At 27.7% G+C, this 20,153-nt stretch overlaps 3 protein-coding genes, 3 non-coding genes and 2 pseudogenes across 6 annotated transcripts; 2 read left to right on the plus strand and 6 right to left on the minus strand.

The window, feature by feature from the left end:
• Window positions 1–1,462: 1,462 nt before the first annotated feature.
• LOC113386002 lies at window positions 1,463–4,810 on the plus strand. Its single transcript, XM_026623817.1, has 11 exons — window positions 1,463–1,506; window positions 2,121–2,340; window positions 2,448–2,572; window positions 2,674–2,769; window positions 2,852–3,037; window positions 3,347–3,488; window positions 3,614–3,762; window positions 3,872–3,916; window positions 3,978–4,006; window positions 4,074–4,236; window positions 4,312–4,810. Exons 1-11 carry the CDS (start codon window positions 1,475–1,477, stop codon window positions 4,808–4,810), a joined length of 1,686 nt encoding a protein of 561 aa, XP_026479602.1. The 5' UTR covers window positions 1,463–1,474.
• A 2,346-nt stretch (window positions 4,811–7,156) lies between these two features.
• Window positions 7,157–11,896, plus strand: LOC113386003 (rab-like protein 6). The gene is made up of 10 exons (XM_026623819.1): window positions 7,157–7,282; window positions 7,903–8,057; window positions 9,290–9,465; window positions 9,542–9,679; window positions 9,906–10,083; window positions 10,372–10,766; window positions 10,838–10,963; window positions 11,088–11,407; window positions 11,475–11,533; window positions 11,744–11,896. The coding sequence occupies exons 1-10, from the start codon at window positions 7,162–7,164 to the stop codon at window positions 11,894–11,896; spliced, it is 1,821 nt and encodes a 606-aa protein (XP_026479604.1). The 5' UTR covers window positions 7,157–7,161.
• Window positions 11,897–12,350: 454 nt separating this feature from the next.
• Window positions 12,351–12,422, minus strand: LOC113387127 (annotated as a pseudogene).
• A 148-nt stretch (window positions 12,423–12,570) lies between these two features.
• LOC113387123 lies at window positions 12,571–12,657 on the minus strand. Its single transcript, XR_003368088.1, has one exon. It is a non-coding gene; the product is annotated as a small nucleolar RNA snR60/Z15/Z230/Z193/J17 (small nucleolar RNA).
• A 191-nt stretch (window positions 12,658–12,848) lies between these two features.
• On the minus strand, window positions 12,849–12,938 carry LOC113387116 (annotated as a pseudogene).
• Window positions 12,939–13,140: 202 nt separating this feature from the next.
• Window positions 13,141–13,229, minus strand: LOC113387117. The gene has a single exon (XR_003368082.1). It is a non-coding gene; the product is annotated as a small nucleolar RNA snR60/Z15/Z230/Z193/J17 (small nucleolar RNA).
• Window positions 13,230–13,969: 740 nt separating this feature from the next.
• LOC113387122 lies at window positions 13,970–14,054 on the minus strand. Its single transcript, XR_003368087.1, has one exon. It is a non-coding gene; the product is annotated as a small nucleolar RNA snR60/Z15/Z230/Z193/J17 (small nucleolar RNA).
• Window positions 14,055–14,185: 131 nt separating this feature from the next.
• Window positions 14,186–15,313, minus strand: LOC113385432 (methyltransferase-like protein 6). The gene is made up of 2 exons (XM_026623279.1): window positions 14,601–15,313; window positions 14,186–14,348 (listed from the first exon to the last, which is right to left on the minus strand). The coding sequence occupies exons 1-2, from the start codon at window positions 15,284–15,286 to the stop codon at window positions 14,186–14,188; spliced, it is 849 nt and encodes a 282-aa protein (XP_026479064.1). The 5' UTR covers window positions 15,287–15,313.
• Window positions 15,314–20,153: the final 4,840 nt, after the last annotated feature.

The raw sequence follows: 20,153 nt of genomic DNA on the forward strand, positions 1-20,153 counted from the left end.
AAATAGTTTATATAAAATGGTCTTTTGTGATGGAGATATTAAGGTGCAAATTCATCGTCTTCCCCACCTGGAGTGTAGGATTTTTTGTCATCTTTAAAAACGTTGTCAATAGATCCGTTATTCATTCGTTCCAAGAATGATGAGAGTAACTTCTTATTTAACTTATCTGTTAGTGTTCGATCAACCTCTGGTGGAACATCTTTCTCAGTAACTTTAGATTTTATTTCTTCAGTTTGCTTAGGATTTTCTGTCATGTTGTCAATAATTTGTATTCACAAAACAATAATGTTATTAAATTCCTTGCTTCGTTTTGTTTATTTTTTACACTATATATTTGGACGTGTTTTTAGGTTTTAAAATGGTTTTGGGAGTAAACAAGTACAAACAATTGTTTGTCTTAAGACGTCAAAAATTGACATTCAAGAATTTCCTCAAACATGGTGACATTATAGATTAGTACGAGAGGCAGCGACTACAATAGGAAGCGACACTAAAAACTTTTGGATGGTTGATTTATACGTTATTTTAACCAGTATTTTAAATCATTTTAGCTCATTCTGAAGAAGTTATGATAAATTGTGGTAAATGACATGTATAAATTTATTTCTGTTTCTACAGTAACGAGTCTTTTAATACGAGTCTAAAATACATATAAACATACATACACACTTCTTTTATCTATGCATATAAATATATATAACAAATCTAATATAAATATAAATAAACATAAATAACGAGTCTAAATATAATAACCTAAATAACAAATTTAAATATAATAACAAAACGAGTCCAAATATAAATACATATATACATACATACACTCTTTTAGAATATATTTAAATATTTTTATACGTATGTTTAATTTAGTTTTCTTTTTTTTCTATTATATTTAGCTACAGAAATATGAATGTAATCAATTTGCATATTTCTTAAATACAGAAAAATACATTTTTGTTTATTTTAATAGTAATATACTAGAAGTTAACTTACAAAGTTTAAAAACCTGTACTTTTTGCATGGTGACAAATATATGTATTTATATTTATTTTCAACTGTCAAATCTATGACAGAGAAATTCAAACCAAATTATTCAAACGTGATTCTGATAGTTGCTTAAAATTTTGTTATATAAGAGTGAATCTTTTATTAGAGCATGACAGTGTGACAATTTTAAATTAGCCGCGTGCATCTACGAGAGAAATATGTCGCAGCCGCCTTGCCTATTGAGCTCAAGAGACTGGAGTGAACAACGTCACAAGCGTTGTAAAGTCCTCACCCTGCCATCACGTGGTCTCTGAGTGCTATCAACGTCTGAACTGTCAACCTTGATTACAGGCAGATTTGTCAAAAATATGTGAAATGAAAGTGAATTTTATTTAAATATTCGCATCCAAAGTATAACAATATAATAAATAATTGAAAAAATATTGTTATATTTTGCATAGTATTTATTATATGCATTGGTTTTATTGACATGGTTGTAAAAGCAGCGATAGAATTTCTTAGGTAAATCAAAGAAGATAAATGGAAATATTTATCTATTTGTGATGTGGAATGCTATAGGCTTGAGAAAACAATCAAATTGTTATTGTGTCAAAAACTGTTTATTATACCCATATATATTTTGTGTGTTTGGGTGTTTACTATAATCCAACAATAATAAAAGTTTGATACATTTGTATTAATTTGTAGTAACTATTAATTTTAGAAGATCAGTGCTTACATGCACATGGCATATATAATATTGCTACGAGATTGAAGATTGAAGAAATTTAGTTCATTATTATTGAATAATAGCATTCGAACCAATTTCTTAAAAAATCTACCTTTTATCGCCCATCTAAATTTTGGGATTAATAAATAGTTTAGATTATGTTTTGTACACATTTGTAAATGCTTCAACTTTTTAGCATTGTGACTTTATGTCATAAACTATTTTTATTTGAGGCAACTGATAGTTTTTTGCTGTTATTAAACATCTTCGACAATATAAATATCAAATTGAATTATAAAAAGTTTTAAGTAACATGCATTTAAGACACAATTTTTTTTAGATCTTTACTATTGTATATATCTTATTTATTATTTACTATAATGTATATCTTTTTACTGTTTTGTAGGAAAGCTGATGTTATAAAGGAACAACTAACAAAATTTGAGCCTAAAGATTTTGCAACTTTGAATGTTATTGCTTTGCTAAAAGAGCTTCAGCATATTTATCGTCATATATTCGTTATTGACATTAACTATGCACTCACTAATAAAATTGATCAAGATTTATGGAATATTGGGTTCAAACTTTGTATTTCATCTTTGCAAGATCTGATAAAAAATAAGGAGGTTTGTTTAAAATAATTTCGTACTATACACTATAATAGATTAATGGATTATAGTTTTAACAAATAAATGTCATATTTTTTGAAAACTTAATTTTGATTTAATTTAAGTACAATGTCACACAAAAGTCTGAGTTTTCTGCTGTATTATCGTGGTATTTATCTGGCGCATCAGGATTTTACATAAATTTACTGAATTCTACTTGGGGTGCTCATAAAGATGTGCTGCAAATCAGGTATTATTTAAGAATTGTATATAATTTTTTTTAAATATATATAAAAGTAAGTTATAAGTAGTAATATATAGTGTGGATTGTTATTATTGCTTTTATTCCAGTACGGATTTGAGCTTTGTAGGACAATACTGCCTTGTTCATCTTGGAGATCTGGCTAGATATCAAGGACATAAAGAACAGGCGCAAAATTTTTATGAGTATGTATTGATTGAAAAACTTTATTAAAATACTGTTTGAAGTTTACTTAATCAAGATTTACATTTGTTTTTTTTTTTTAAGGCAAGCAATCAAAGTAGCACCAGCTTTTGGTCATGCATACAACCAATTAGCTCTTTTGGAACCCAAATCATCTTCAATGGATGCGCTTAAGATTTGCTCTTTGTATTGTCGAGCAAATTCATGTGTGCAATCTTTTATGCCGGCGCATAATAATTTGATGAGATTATTGGAAGAATATAAAACATTGTAAGTTGTTACTATTATTCAGTATTATTATTATATTAGTTACATATATTTTGTTTTAGTATCGATTAATAGTTTAGTAGTGTTTGTGATTACACTCACAATAAAAAAATCTAATTAATTCAGTTATTTATTATTGAATACTATATTGAGTACTATATTACTGATTTTGTAAAAAATTTACATCTATTTAGTATATAAAATACAATACATATAAATTACAAGTATAATATTATTATAAATATTATTCCATGAAATTCATTTAGTAGCAATGTTTTTTTATCTAAGACTTCTTGTTCTCTTTTATTATAGTGAATGCAGCAAAATTTCTACTCTAGAAGACTATATAAGCGCTTTTTTAAAACAGATGTATTATGTTTTGAATAATTCAATTTATGACATGAAAATTGAATGCCCTGTCATGAATCAACTGAATAATAAAAAGTGTATTGAGGTATGTGTTATTTGTACTCAACTAATTTATATTTATAATTTTAAAAAAATTAAAAAATATTGATATTTGTGAGCAAGCTTAAAATAACATTAATTAGTTATATAAGTATTATTTATTTCTTTAAGGCGTTTATACTTGTTACATATTCCTATTCAAAAATTATTGATGCAGTATGCAAGGAATCAGAATTATCAAAGGATGAGGAAATTTTGAAACAAATTATTCTAACACACTACATACATTTATTTTATCTATTGGAAAAAACTGATGAATCGTATAAAACAGGTACATTAATCATACTTATTTACTGAGAATAATATATATTAATTATCGATAATAATGATAATTAATTTCTTCAATATGCTAAATTATTCTCATTGCAGCTTACTTGTTTCTGTCATGGATTATGAGGAAAGAACATCTGATTGGTGAAACTATTTTTAAAAAATCATTTAAAATATTGGAAAATCATTTTATATTATTAACAAGCAATGTAATTGAAAGTGATTCTGGAATAGGTAATTAAAGCTATAATAAGCATAATATTTAATCGATTGTGGTTTTAGTAATATTATTGCATTGCAGATGATAGTGATGGTATACTTGATGAAGAATTGGAATTGACAAATTATATACCCTTTGGTTTGACTCAAAATAAAGAAATTTTGTCAGATTTTACTCAAGATGAGGTATGTGGTGAAAGAGTCTTGAAATGGACTAAGCTTATATTGGATAAAATTTCAAAAAGGTAAAATAACATTTTATTACTATCAAATTACTATTTATAAAATTTTATAAATTAATTTAATCACTATTATTGCAGTGCTGATGTATTTGAAAATACTTCAAATGCAACAAATAATGATGAAAAGGCTGCTATAGTGAGAATGATTCAACCGGGCTCTGCTAAATCTAAACCAAAAAGAGCTAGAACTAATGTCGCATTGCAAACAATTCTTCAAATGAAACATAACTTAGACTTGAAAGAAGAATACGATTCAAACAATGAACGAGAAGACAAGGCTATGAAGTCTTTGTATAGCCTTCCAATAGAATCACCTACGGTTTTATCTACAGATTGGATAGATGAAAACAGTAAAAGTATGCAAGATATTGATTTAAATCAATCAACATCAATTTATAGCAATTTTAGCTTTCTTGAGGAAAACGGTTTAAATTATACATCTCTCTTATCTGGTATGAATGGCACTTCAAGTCTGTGGGGCAATGGTGGCGGATATTCACTATTTAGTGGTCATTCGCCATTGGCAAAATTGTTAGAGGATCAAAAGACAAAATATGATACCAATGTCATAAAATAGGATCTATATTGGAATATTCTGGTTGGAACATGAAGTTGTAGAATTGCTTGCAGCAGGTCTTGAGAGTCCTATTAAGCAGCTATAAGATGACAATGGTGAAAGTAAGCATTTTTTAAAGAAAATCGTCGTTATAGACCACAAGTTATTAGTAATGAATCGCAAGGATTTGATATTATAAAATATAAAAGTAAAGGAAATAGTATAATTTTATATTTTATAAATTCATTAATTGCATTTGTTAAAAGGTATAGTTGCAAATGCTATAAAGGTTAGAAAAAATTAAATCATAATTGTATAAACTATGAAAATGAAGCTGGGATTGCCTACTCATCTTTTGGTAGAAGAAGTTCAAGTACAGTATAATTAAATTTGTTTAGTTAATAAAAATTTGTTGTTTTATAAAATTTGGTAAATTGTGAAAAAATTGTAAAAATTTGGTTTAAATTTTGTATCATTGCTGCTAATTTATTTGATTAAATTATGCAAATGATATATATCTTTTAATATTATTAGTGCTGTGTGTGATGCAACATCAGTTTTATAACTATACTCTAACCAAAATTAACTTCATATTATTATTCAATATTTAATACATATATTTATATGAATTTTGAATGCAATTATAAATATAATAATTTTGTGATTGCATTCTGAACAGGAAAATATTATATTCTTGACAGAAAGTATGTTATTATTTTTATTATAGCTTTTATGTATTTTTATAAACGAATACACCATTTAACTCAGTAAATTGTTTTAATATAATAAGAATGTTATCTGACACAGCTTGGTAAATATTTTGTATTTATGCATGACTTTTGACATATTGATAATTTTATTTTGTTTCATTTTTTATTGAATCTTTTGTTGTAATTATTGAAACTGTTGAAATAGCTATTACCATATGAATTTCTCAATAAGACCAAACCTTCGACATATTTGGCATTCTGATGATCTCAGGCACCATGTAGAAAAATTAAAATGTATTGCCTATTAATAGTTAATAAAAAAATATAGTGAGAGTAAGTGGCATTTTACTGCCACTTTATTTATATACCATTTATACCATTTAAATACCATTTTATTCGTAATTTTATTCTGCATCTTTTGTACGAACAAAGTTTTTTCGTATCTTTTAAGGCAAAAGACTTAAGTAACATGCACTTCTTCGTGTCAAGAAATGGAAAATTAGTTATTTATATAAATAAATTTATAAATATACTGCAGTATCTCTAGGGCCTTATGGACAAATACAGATTATTCAATTTTGTACAAATTTAATAAACATATATGAAAATGAACAGGCGCCTACATACTTTGATACATAACACATGTTAGCATTTTCTAAAAACACGGACAATTATCATATTTTGTACGTCTAAAGATCTTAGAATGTTAGTTTAGACAATGGACTTTATCAATAAGCCAATTTTCAGTAAAATTATCAAAAATTTTGGTTTCCAATTAATTGCGAGAAAATAGCCTGGCCAAATTGACCAAAATCAATTTTGAATTTTCAAAAGCGGTTTAAGATTTTTGGCTAAAACGTAGACGAAAATTTTTGTATTTTTCCGTTATTTATAAAGAAAGGGCTGGACCGATCGTTACGCAAATCTAATCAATACGAATCCTCATTGAGTTACATAAAATATCATCTAAATTTTTAAAATAGGTTCAGCCGTTTTTTAGAAAACGACGACGAAATGTCAAATTTCGGCTCATGCAAAGCATAGCCCTTTTTGTATTTTATTTTAAACGATTCGAATCGCTTGACACATCGAGAAAGGATAAAATTTTTTTAAAAAAAACTAGAATTTTCTTCTGAAAATCTTAATTTCTTCTACAGGAAATGATAAAGATTACTTCCTTCTACATATTTTAACTTTCGTATCATCTGTCATAAAATTTCGATAATGTTTCAAGATGTAAAAGTATTTCATTTAGAAATATTAAATAAAACACTATTATTTTTTTCAATTTAATAATCCTAAACAATTCAATGCGAATATAATAAAAATAATTTCCTCATTTTTCCATATATTTTATGTAAATTAATTATTTAGCCAACCTTGTCTTGTGACATATTGACTTGAGTTGACATTGCCTTGTTGCAGCTTGCAACTAGTGGCAGAGGAATTTGCAATGTTGATGAAAATGTCATATAAAACTAATATAACATCAATCTTATTTTGACTCACCACTCCTCTATTTTTAATTACTTAAATGAATATTTTATAACTAGTTAATTTATAATGGTTTAAATTTATAGTGCATATGTTGGTCGTAAAAGTAAGACGTGTTCGACAGCTTAATTAAAGTATTTATGGAGAAGTTAACATATCAGCGTTGATATGTTTTCAGCTTTCAAAAGACTAGCTGGAAAAGCAGAAAATGCTTCGAATGCCCCCCCCAGTCACCAGGCCATGCCTGGTACTCTGCAGAAGAAATTTTCGAAAGGAGTTCAATATAACAGTATGTGAATAATATAGTATTAATAGAAATAGAATATTAAAAAAATATACTATGTTAGAGAAAGATTTTACCTTAAAGTCTGAAGATATTTTAAAGGTTAGGTTATCTCATAAAATCTAGGTTTCAAATAATTCAATACTAACTTTATATACCCATTTTATGTTATATGATACTTTCTATTATATTCCTAATTTGGAGATTCAATCAAGTTTGAGATTGACAAATTCTATAATTATTGGTAAAAATGCCTGTTGTCTTTTGTACATATGGTGTTCTTGATGAATTGTTCTTTTTTCTTTATAATATTAAAATACCACAATCGGATTGCTCTAAACCACAAAAGTTAGCTATCGTTTTGCAAATTAGGTACTGAACTTTATATATACAATATATTAATCTTGATTGATAATATATGAAAAAAAGATATCCATCCAGCGTATATATGTATTTAATGTTTATAAGAATTATTGTATCTAGGTATTCAGTGTCAAGTTTATCCTTATCTATGATTTTTTGCTCAAATTTCCATATATTTATAAATATGGAAACTGTTTTGCTCTATTTGTTTTTTTACTAATTTTATTTTACTGAAATATTAAAATTTATATCCTATGTTTTAGTGAAAATCATAATCAAGGGCGATCGCAATGTTGGTAAATCATGTTTATTAGAACGCTTGCAAGGCAGAGGTTTTATAGAAGAATATGTTCCTACTGAACAAATTCAAGTTGCTTCTATTCAATGGGCCTTCAAAGCTACAGATGATATTGTAAAGGTAATTTTTATTTATTTATTTATTTATTTATTTATTTATTTGATATAATTCATACATACTGTATCTCAGTCAGACAATTGTTCTGGTATGAGAGATCACAGCAATTATAACAAAAATAAAATCTAAATTTTATGTAACAGACTTAAACATTAAGACATATATTTTTACTTATTACTATTATACACACATATATACACACACAGAACGCTTGCGTACATACATACAACTTATACTTAATTGTAATTAATATTTTTACAAAACAGAAGTAATATAGTATTTAAAATAGGGATTTTAACTCATTTGTTTCATTTGTCTCTTATGTAATTTTTCAATTTAATTTTAAGTCTGTCATTGTCTTTGGTTCGTCCGGTAGTTTATTGTAAAGGCTGCTTGCACTTCTCAGAGGACTTGCAAGTCCTTTACTCGATTTAGCATGTTTCATGTGAAAGTTTCGGTTTTGTCTCGTTTGATGGTCGTGTATATCTTGGTTTGTCTCTATTGTGGTGCAAGTTTTGATTTTGTTATTTTTTATATTGGGTTGAATTAGGTTGAATAAAACTATATATTCATGAAAAATTATTTAAAATCTAATGTTATTTTAGATCTTAACTGAATATCATTAAATACTTATTACGACTTTAATACTACTATTAAGAATGTGTTAAATATATTATGATCATTGTTTAGTTTAAGTGAGCACAGGATGCAGGTGCAAATCTTATAATTTTTCCATATTTTTTCCATAGCTTAAGTAAATATGCCGCATCCCTTTTTATATTTTTTGTTATTATTATATCTTTTTAAACCTATGTATTCATGTACCAAATTGTGGGATTATAGAAAAATCCCATAAATAAATATTCCCAAAATTTTATAGTAGTATTAGTGTATATTTGTGAACTCTCCCTTCCAGGCAGTTATAATAATTTTTATATTATATTTTAAAATTTAAAATTCAGTATTCAGTTAGTCACAAAACTAGGCCCATCAACCATTTAATAAATATTTCTATTTTTATGTCAATTGTTGTTTTTCATTCTTCCAATAATTACAGTGCACACAAGCCTTTAAAAGTGTAGTAATTAATAATATACATAGCGAAAACAGCAAAAATTAATAAAAAAAATCAATTAGTTTAATTAATAATGTTAATTTGGAGTTATTTTGGCAACACTTCTGAAGACCATATAGAATCTATTTATTTTGAACCTGTTTTTATATATTACTTTCAGGTGGAAGTATGGGATGTTGTTGATAGAGGAAAATCCAGACCCCAAAATAGTGGTTTGAAATTATCTCTGACGACAAGTCCTATAGATGCATGCCCACCTGCTCTGGACGCTGAATTTTTAGATGTTTACAAAGGCACTCATGGAGTTATATTGATGATGGATGTTACTAAATCTTGGTGAATAAAAAAGATAGAATATGTTTATAAAATAATAATATAAATTTATGCTAAATGAATTTTTATATATTGATAGGACCTTTGACTATGTCTGCAAGGAGCTGGCTAAAGTTCCTGATGATATTCCAGTTTTAATATTAGGCAATCATTGTGATATGAGTCATCATCAAGCAGTTACAAATGGACAAGTATCAGGATTTATTGAAAATTTTATGTAAGTTGTTTATTATTCTATGTGCTAGAATTTTATTTTTTTGCTAATATACAAGAACAATTACTTGGCTTAATAAAGTAACTTTTCTAGAATAAAAAATGATCTTATCATTACAACTTTAAGCATATAAGTAATTAGTTTTCCAAATTCTTGCAAGTCGTTAGTTCAAAATGAGTAAAACATTTAGTTATAATTTCTTAATTGAGACAAATAATTTTTAATGTAGGAGATCTGGTGAAACCTTGTATGCAGAAAGTTCCATGAGAAATGGATTTGGCCTACATTTACTTCATCGGTTTCTAGGACTCCCATTTCTGAGACTGCAGAGATTAAGTCTTGAGCTTTTATTAGAGAGAAATAAGAGAGATACAGATATTACAAAAGAAGAGATTCTATTGTTTCAGGTGAAATATTTTGTACAAAATGTGATTGTAATTTCACATTAAAACTGAGTCTATAATTTTGCAACTTATAATATTGTGATGCCATGGAAACATATTAAAATTAGTTATAATTTTAGCTTAATATGTAATATCTTTAAAAATTAATAATCATATACTAAAAATAAACAAATGTATAATTACATTAAAATAAAATTTTATAAATAATAATGTAGAATATTTTTAAATATGGAAGATAATTAGTAATACCATTGCCTAATATGAATTTGATTTTCAATTTATCCTTTACAGCAATCTGATGAATCAAATTATAACAAATTTCTAGACAACTTGGTTAAAAAGAGACGGCAAATTGCAGACCACAATGCTAAGATTCCAACAAATGTTATACCAACATCTAATAATGCTCAAGATAGCACAAACGAACGCAAAGACATTCCAATACAAAGCCATAGCACAGTTACAATTGGTGCAGGTCATCCGATAATAGTTGCAGGTAAACCAGTTGTAGTAAATAGTGACCCTACTAAATATAGCCAAGTTCCAAATTTGACGGCCAATCTCAAATCACCACAAATCTGTCAACAAAATAGTGAAGCATTAGGTTCATCATCTGAACAAAGAAATATGGATGTTAAGAATAAAATTATAAAAACTGATTCTGCACAACATACAAATAGTAACAGGTAACAGAAACTATACATTATTTAAAAAAATATATAATTATTTCTATTAATTAATTTTATATTAATTTCAGTAAGCATTTGTATAAAAGTCAATTGAACACCGTGGAAGATTTTTGTCCTGATGATGCTTTAGACAGGAGCTTCTTAGATGATGTTGGAGGTTCTGCAGTGGCTGATGATAAACATGACAGTGATAGGTATATATACAAAGATTATTGTTTACTAAAAACTTTATTACAAGAACAATTTTGTACCATTTATTAATTTTACTTAATGCTCATAAGCATGCAATTGATTTAAAAAGCAATTCTTTTATTCTAGTGATGCAGAAATTGGAAATCCTTTAGTTGCAACATTCCAAGAGGAAATTGATGGTGCAGAAGAGATTACAGAAGAATTTAATACACAAAATTCTAATAAAATGGTTTCAAATGGCAAAACATTTTCTCACTCTACAAAAAATAATTTCAATATCAATATGTCGAAACAGGATATTGGTGATTTTAAACCACTTTCTAATTATGATCAACCCACCAATGAAGAGAATGATTTTGATAGTCTAAAAAGTGATGAGTTGGAGGTTAACTTTGGTTCTGATGAATGGATACCAAGTTCTTCAAAAGTGAGAAGGTCACCTGAAGGTATAGGCAACATTGTTAAATTTTGATTAATTTATTGAATTTATAATTTATCATTAAAATTAAACAGGTGGGGAGGATTCCACTGGTACATGTAGTATTAACCAAGGTTTAATAGAGGAGACGAAGGTAAAAATTAAACATCAAATCATTTTGCAGTCTTGTTTCATTTAAAAGCAAAATGTTTATATTTTATTTGTTTTGGTGCAACAGATAGTAATCATTAATGTAATAAATTAATTATGTCTTTATTTGTTGAAGTATTGACTGTAACTTTCAGTGTTAAATTTTTATTTATGATTTTTTAAATTTATGGTAATATTTAATAAATTATTTTAGGAAACAAAGAAGCACAAAAAATCTAAAAAGAGCAAAGATAAAGAGAAAAAGAAGAGTAATAAGAAAGATAAAAAGAAACGAGATGAGCTGGAATTGTTTTTGAATGGACATGGGAATCAAAATCCAGAAGCTGATGCTTACGAAGCTATTTAATGAAACATATGCTGAAACTATTGAATCTGTACTTTGAATCTAAATGTTATTTGAACTAAAATAAATCTGTTATGTGAGTACATAGTTTATTAAGAATTACTATAATACACAATGTGATTTTTATCTCATACATATAGTATTAATTTCATCAGCGCCTTAAAGAGATCCAACTGAAACAAAAATGTTTTTGTTATTAATGATTTCAGTTATATCCAGTAATTATTTTGAATTGAAATAATATTCAGATAGAGCTAATATAATGAAAATTCACAGAAAATCATTTGAAGTTTAATTCATCATGTAACAAAAAATGTGATGAAATAACTAAAAAACTAACCTTGATTGATAATCTGTTTGGTGTAAAGATCTCCCATATGCTAAATCTGAATTAAAAGAAAAATACATATTAGGATATACTAAAAGTTTTATAATAAATTTATGTGCTTCATAAAAATCAGATAGGAGCGAAAGACATTGCTAAGTAAATATCATAGAACTTTCAATTGAACTATAATATCATCATAAGTAAAAATTTATTATAAAATATAATGTATAAAATTTACCTTATTCAAAATTTCGTTTCACCAGCATCACCAGATTCAGGTAATGGATCTAAAAAAAAAAACCCAAAGAGTTAGACTTTTGAAGTGAGTTCAAAATAAAGATGATTATGAAAGAGTTCAGATAGGAGCGAAAGACAATTGCAAGTTAGATATCACAGTAAAGTCAATTGAACTATAATTTCATCATAAAAGAATATAGATTTAGTAATTTGTTTATCATTACCTTGCTCAGTTAAGCACATGAAAGTCTGCATGTTTTTTTTACCTCGGATCCAATTAACATGATAATTGGTAGTTTTCTAGCCACTGAGTAATTGCAGCCATACTGAAAAAAAAGTACTGAATCAATTTTAAAAGTTAATTTTAAATGGTAAGTTTTGGGGTATACAAAAAATATTCAGATAGGAGCGAAAGACAATTGCAAGTTAGATATCACAGTAAAGTCAATTGAACTATAATTTCATCATAAAAAAACTGGAGATTATGTAGTAATCTGTTCATTATGTAATTACCTTGCTTATTTCAGCACATGAAAGTCTGCATGGCTTTTACATCGGATTGAAATATCATGATGATAATTCTTAGTTTTGTAGCCTCTGAGTAATTTCAATCATACTGAAAGAAAAAAGTAATGAATTTTAAAAGTCAATTTTAAATTGAATAAAGATTTGGCGTATACAAAAAAATATTCAGATAGGAGCGAAAGACAATTGCTAGTTAGATATCACAGTAAAGTCAATTGAACTATAATTTCATCATAAAAGACTGTAGATTATATAGTTTATTATGTGATTACCTTGCTTAATTGAGACAAGAAAGTCTGCGTGGTTTTCTCATCAGATCAAATGATCTTGATATTTCTTTTAGTTTTGCAGTTACTGAGTAATTTTAATTATACTGGAAAGAAAAAAGTAATGAATAAATTTTAAAAAAGTTAAAAAAAAAAAAAAAAAAAGATGTACGGTATACAAAAAAAAAAATTCAGAGATGGGTGGGTTATCATACATTGCTAGTTAGATATCACAGCAAAATCTAAACTATAATTTCATCATTCTTTTAACTTATTAGAAAATTTGAGAAAGAAGACAATATATTTTGAACTTATGTACTTCATAAGACAATAGAAGTTACTTACATTTGATAATAAAGCAGAATATTTCCATAGAAGATAGAATCTTCTATGAAGCATTCTTTCAGAAATGCTAAAAAAGAAAGAAAAACAGATTAATAAAATCTAAAAATACAATTACATTTTTTAAAATTATTTCTAATATTTCAGTGGGCAGATATACATCAACACATTTTAATATTTGGGTTCTCTCTGATGAGGGAGCCTGCCGTAAATCATCATTAATAAACATTAAAAAGAATTTTATGAATAATTACCTGTTCAAATTGATAATTTTGATATCAGTCAAGTTAATTTCCAAAGATTCATTCAGATTCTGAAAAAAAAAGATAAGGAAATTAATCCATGAACATTTCAAATAAAACTTTTATAAAGTTATTTTTGTCTAGTCAGATAGGAGCGAAAGACATTGCAATAGTTAATATCACAGCGATCAATTGAACTATAATATCATCACAGTATGAGAATACAACAGTAATAAATTATTAAGCAAGCTAACAAAATAACTAAAAAACACAACCAAAAATGTATGTAATTATACTATGTTAATTTCAAATAACTAATAACTAATAATAATAATTGCAGAAATTACCTGTATCAACTGTAAGGCTTCATATATTTGCCTTGAACAAATATTCTAGGAACATCAATGTTGCTTTTTATATTCACAGTACGTCTATGAATATAGGTGTTTGAAATGATTTTAAATCCTGCCGATTTCAAAAGGCTTTCAAGATACTCGGTAGAAAAATAGAATGACCTGGAAGTAAGTACGGAATTAATATTCACTCATAAAATATCAATTGAGACTAAATAAATTTTAGTAAGGTCAGTGGGCAGAAACATCAACATATTTTTATATTTGGGTTCTCTCTGATGAGGGAGCCTGCCAAAATCATCATGTAAGGTAAGAAATGTAATTTTTTTCTATGAGACTAAAGAAAATGTACATTTGGGTTACTTAGCCCATTGCATTCATCAAAAAATATGAAGATAAGATAATTTTACATACCTAGTACCATCCTGCCGTACATAAAAGTTATCAGCTATTTTATTTCCAGGTTTGAACCTCAATTGAGCCATATCATACAATCCATAATCTCGAAACAACAATACACCTCCTGGTTTCAAGATATTAAAGATATTTCGCAGTGTTATACTGAACTTATCTGGATGTATCGCTGATAAAACAAAAACTGCAGTAACTATGTCTATAGAATCATTTTCCAAATACTGGAAAATATCATTCTTGGTTATGTCGCATTGAAAAGCCTTCATTATATTTTCATCATACAAGGAATTTGATTTCACCAAATCGACTGCTCTTTCAGATAAATCACAAGCATATATGAAATACCTATTCAATTTATCTTCAATCAAGGGGTATATTAAATTACCAACGCCACATCCTATTTCTAGCATTTTCTTTGGCGTACTGTGCTCGGATTTATCATCTAGTAATTCTTCAAATTCACGTGTAGTCCAATGCCGGTTTTTAAAGAATCTGGTATCATTTCGTTTATAAAACAAATCCCAGTTCTTTTTGGAATCTATTTCTAACTTATTTGCTTTAAAAGAACTCACAAGTCGCGTGTCTTGTTGGGTTAATTTTACCTTTTCTTCGTCGGTCAACTCACGGGCTTTGGTAAACGCCACTTCATCTTCATCCATCTCGACGGGTTCACTTGCTATGGACATTTTGTTAATATTTTATATGAACTTCTATACCCGTAGAACATCTCTTTACCAATATTTTTCACTAGAATGTTATAGTTTTGTTACCACGTTCTTCACAAGAGGCAAGCTCGGAAGGAAAGAACGATGATTTTGTCAGTCTTGTCGGCGAGCTCTTTGTGTTCACTTCGCTCGGTAGTACCAACCTGTATCCGCAAAACAAAATGAATTATTTTGGAGGTAAGTTCAAAAGCGATAAATTCAAATTTAAAAATTTAATTCAAATTTAAAAATGTTGAGTTCGATACAAATTAATGTTGCATAAGAAATATTGATTTCATATTAGATATTTTCGATAAAATTAGAACATTAAATGTTTCGAAAAGTTAAACATTTAAATATAGAACTAGTGGTGTATGGCATCGTGCCTTAAGGCAAATTGCTGGACCTTCCCGTACCGTAACGAAATATATCGAGGAATATTAAATGTTTTCAAATAGATTATTATAAATAAATACTGTAACACTGTAACATTCTCTAAAAGGGTATGGGCGCATTGCCATACAGAATCGGCCCCACCCTGGTATTTAAATAATTTATGCGCCATTTTATAGGTCTATTTGATAAAAACCGATATACCAATTTTGAACTTTGTACCTCATCTTATGGCCGAGATATCATTGAAAATATGCCAAAGTGGCCCCTTCTTTCAAACTCACTTTTTGGCGAAACCATAAAAGATATCGAAAAAATTTTTACGTGATTCTACTCACATTGACTCAGACCACATTATGTAGAACAATCGATTCCAAAAAATCGTTTACTATTAGCTGAAAAAGACAAAATAATTTTTCAATTGATTATTTCGGGTAGTGCATTTATTTGGACCACTTTCTAATTAGCGTTATTCGAAAGCCTAATGTTTTTTCTTTAAGTACTGCAAATATTGCTCAAATCAATTTAGTGGAACACATTGGAAAATTGAAAAGAACAGAGCAAGTACACCCGCGCGTAACGCTTATAGTACCCTGCAATTGCATAGAGTTCGTTCGGACGCAAAACAGTGCGCGATGCGCCGAAACCATTCTTAAGAAATTCTGAATGCGAAAATATTTATTTTATAGTTATATGTATAAATTCACGGAGTTTGAAATTTTTAGGCATTATTAGTTTTACTATATTAATTAAATCACTAAAACTAGTGGTGTATCGTGCCTTAAGGCAAATTACTGGAACTTCCCGTACTATAATGAAATAAGAATATTGAATGCTTTCAAATATATTATTATAAATACACTAACTTTTATTATTCGAATTTATAGACAAAATAAAAGTGCTCTTAAATTGAACGATGGCGTTTAAATATGTTAGCCTGAAAAGTGAATGAACAAAACTTAATGAAGCGGAGTTAGAATGAAGGATATTATCTAAGAATTGCATAAACTGAATAGCAAAATTAAAATTAATTATTTGATACGAATTATTTTCGATAATAATTTTGAGAATTAAAAAAAAACTATATGTTTTTTTAAAAAAAAAAAAATCTTGTCCAAAAAAGCAAAAGCTTTTTTGATTCATTTAAATCGGATTTTTCGTTCTCTTGAAAACTCGGTTTCTATCTTTGCTCCGTATCTCCGACTTGTATTTGTTAAAAACTAATCAGTACGTCTCCTCATCAAAAGGGATCGAATGTTCATTACATCATTCATACACGAAATATAACACAAATACACATACTCACATATAATTTTTTTCTATTGTATTCCAAAATGTTCAGAAACCTTCGAAACGTGAAGATGTGCAAACATTTTCGATTGCGATTTTTGAGCGATTACAATAACTTACTTACGGAAAGTTAAAAATATATACTGAAATTAAATGCATTTAAAATGTCACTATATTATAAGTAGATGCGAATTAGCTAATACAAAATTAGTTAAAAAAACACGATCTTTTGCATAAACCACACAAAAGATACAAATATTATATTTATAAATAATATAATTTTTGAAATAAATTAATTAATATATTTTATATTATAAAAATAATGATTATTAGAATACTTTCAGTAATAATTTTTGTAAATTACATAAAGCTTCTACGTGAATTTTTTTTTATTTATTTTTCATAGCAAACTATACAAAGTACATTCAGCTATATTTTATTAGAGGTATTATTTTTTTACATCAAATGAAATTGTAGTACTGATAAAGAAGGGTCACAATAAGGGCTTTATTGTCACAATGTTACAACTATCATTCAAACAAAAGTTTTTTTGTGTTTGTTGAAACTAAAATGTTTCATTATATCAATATTTCATATGTATGTATACATATATAACTATAAAATAAATATTTTCGCATTCAGAATTTCTTAAGAATGGTTTCGGCGCATCGCGCACTGTTTTGCGTCCGAACGAACTCTATGCAATTGCAGGGTACTATAAGCGTTACGCGCGGGTGTACTTGCTCTGTTCTTTTCAATTTTCCAATGTGTTCCACTAAATTGATTTGAGCAATATTTGCAGTACTTAAAGAAAAAACATTAGGCTTTCGAATAACGCTAATTAGAAAGTGGTCCAAATAAATGCACTACCCGAAATAATCAATTGAAAAATTATTTTGTCTTTTTCAGCTAATAGTAAACGATTTTTTGGAATCGATTGTTCTACATAATGTGGTCTGAGTCAATGTGAGTAGAATCACGTAAAAATTTTTTCGATATCTTTTATGGTTTCGCCAAAAAGTGAGTTTGAAAGAAGGGGCCACTTTGGCATATTTTCAATGATATCTCGGCCATAAGATGAGGTACAAAGTTCAAAATTGGTATATCGGTTTTTATCAAATAGACCTATAAAATGGCGCATAAATTATTTAAATACCAGGGTGGGGCCGATTCTGTATGGCAATGCGCCCATACCCTTTATAAGAATTATATAAGCTGAATTGCAAAGTTGAAATTACTTGTTTAAAGTATATTAAAACTTCAGTTAGAATTAGTTCTCTCAAAAACTGCAATTTTTTGCACATTTAGCTCTGTATCTTCGAAATGGCTGGGCCTGCCTGCGCCAAAAACTAATCAGCACATTTTCCTATCAGTAGGAATCGAATGTTTTTTTGAACCATTTAACTCGGTTGATCCGTGCTCCCAAAAACGTGGACGAAAAAATGCGGACATACAAAACACACACACATCCATTTTTTCTGAGGTATGCCAATATGTTCAGAAACCTTCAAAACGCCAAGATATGCAAAAATTTTTATTTTTGATTTTCGGCCCTTTACTATAACTACCCCAAGGGAAGTTAAAAAAATCTTATGGATTGATTTAGTATATTATTTGTGTCCAAATATCATATTAACAACAAATGATTGACTTAAAATAAAAACTGACTATTATTTTTCATATCGTATCAGGGGCGTAGCGGGCATTGGCGAGGCCCGGTATCAAAATTTTTTTGGAAGCCCCCTCAGGTAGTAATTTATTAAAATTTTAAACAATTCAAATTCAATATACACATTTATTAAATCATTTATAGCTTATGATGGCTATAGTTTTTGATGAAGTTTCTGCTTAAATTAAGAATGGTTTGACTGCTGTACCATCGAAGTATTTAACTTCCCGACGAAAAAGTTTTTGTTTTTGCCAGAAAATGTTTGGTTTTCCAACGATAGGCCGAGTCGATTACTTGAAATTAGGAGAAGAGTGCTAAAATTTTCGCCTTCGTTTCAATATCAAAAACTGTTCGGAATATATCGACCGAATCGCTTTTTCGCAATTGGAAATAGAATTGACGATTTTGATCAAACTTTTCATGATCATAACCATCTTAGATACAAAAATATTATGAGCCTGCGATAAGTCATTAATTTTAAAATTGAATAAATATTTGAAATCAATTCTGATTATTGATTATGTTTATGTTTTTAAAAAGAGTCGTTACGCTCCAATCCTTTAATTTTTTGAGATATGTAGCAAACTGCTACATTAATTTTGATTATATAATTTGCACAATCTAATCAAGAAATGACTTAATAAAATGTTTGTTTTCTATTCTATCACAACCCTCTAAAATTATAATTTTACATTATAGACACTTATGTTTTTTTTTTGAATTTAAGTTTAGTTGGAAGAAAGTTTTTATGATTATTTTAATTGTTGTTATTTATGAAATAAAACAATAAATCGTGTTCTTTTTTAACGACATTAAATTTGATTGAACAAAGAATTTACGATTAATTCGCTTTTTGTGATTTTTTTTTTGTCATTGATGCATTAAAACATGTTTGCTTACGAACGTTGGGGGTCCCCTGTCTTAGGGGCCCCGTATTTTTGATACGGCTGGTAGCTACGCCCCTGTGTCGTATCAAGAGAAAATAATTGATTTGTGGTTAACTTATGATGGCAATGAATGCTGCAATTATAGAAAAAAACTTAATATTTTGATACAAGTATACCATTTATTATTTTTTAAAATCAAAATATAGTTATTTTCACATACTTCACATATATAGACACATGGACAATCATATTATATTTCTTTATTATATAAGCTATGCATATATGTTTATACTTACATTAGTTAAGGTTGAAAATCTTTTACTTTTTGATGAAATGTTTTAAAAACTACTCTATTTTCAATGTTTATGTACTAAAACTGTTATTTGGAATCTATGTGAACAAAATTAAAATTAACTATTACTATGATAATAAGAGTTGCTACGTATCCGGATCATAATATTTTTATGGCCCTCATTTATGTTCAAATTTTGTTTAATAATAAAATAATCCACCAAATGTATTAAAAATTGAATTGACTGAACGGAATAAAAACAAAATAACAAATTCCGATTTTAATGCTTTCAGTCGCCAAAATTTTAAGTTGTTTTAC

This window comes from Ctenocephalides felis, unplaced genomic scaffold, assembly GCF_003426905.1.
Source record: "Ctenocephalides felis isolate EL2017-DRISC unplaced genomic scaffold, ASM342690v1 CF-g0.4_SCAFFOLD_03571, whole genome shotgun sequence".
Classification (NCBI taxonomy): Eukaryota; Metazoa; Arthropoda; class Insecta; order Siphonaptera; family Pulicidae; genus Ctenocephalides; species Ctenocephalides felis.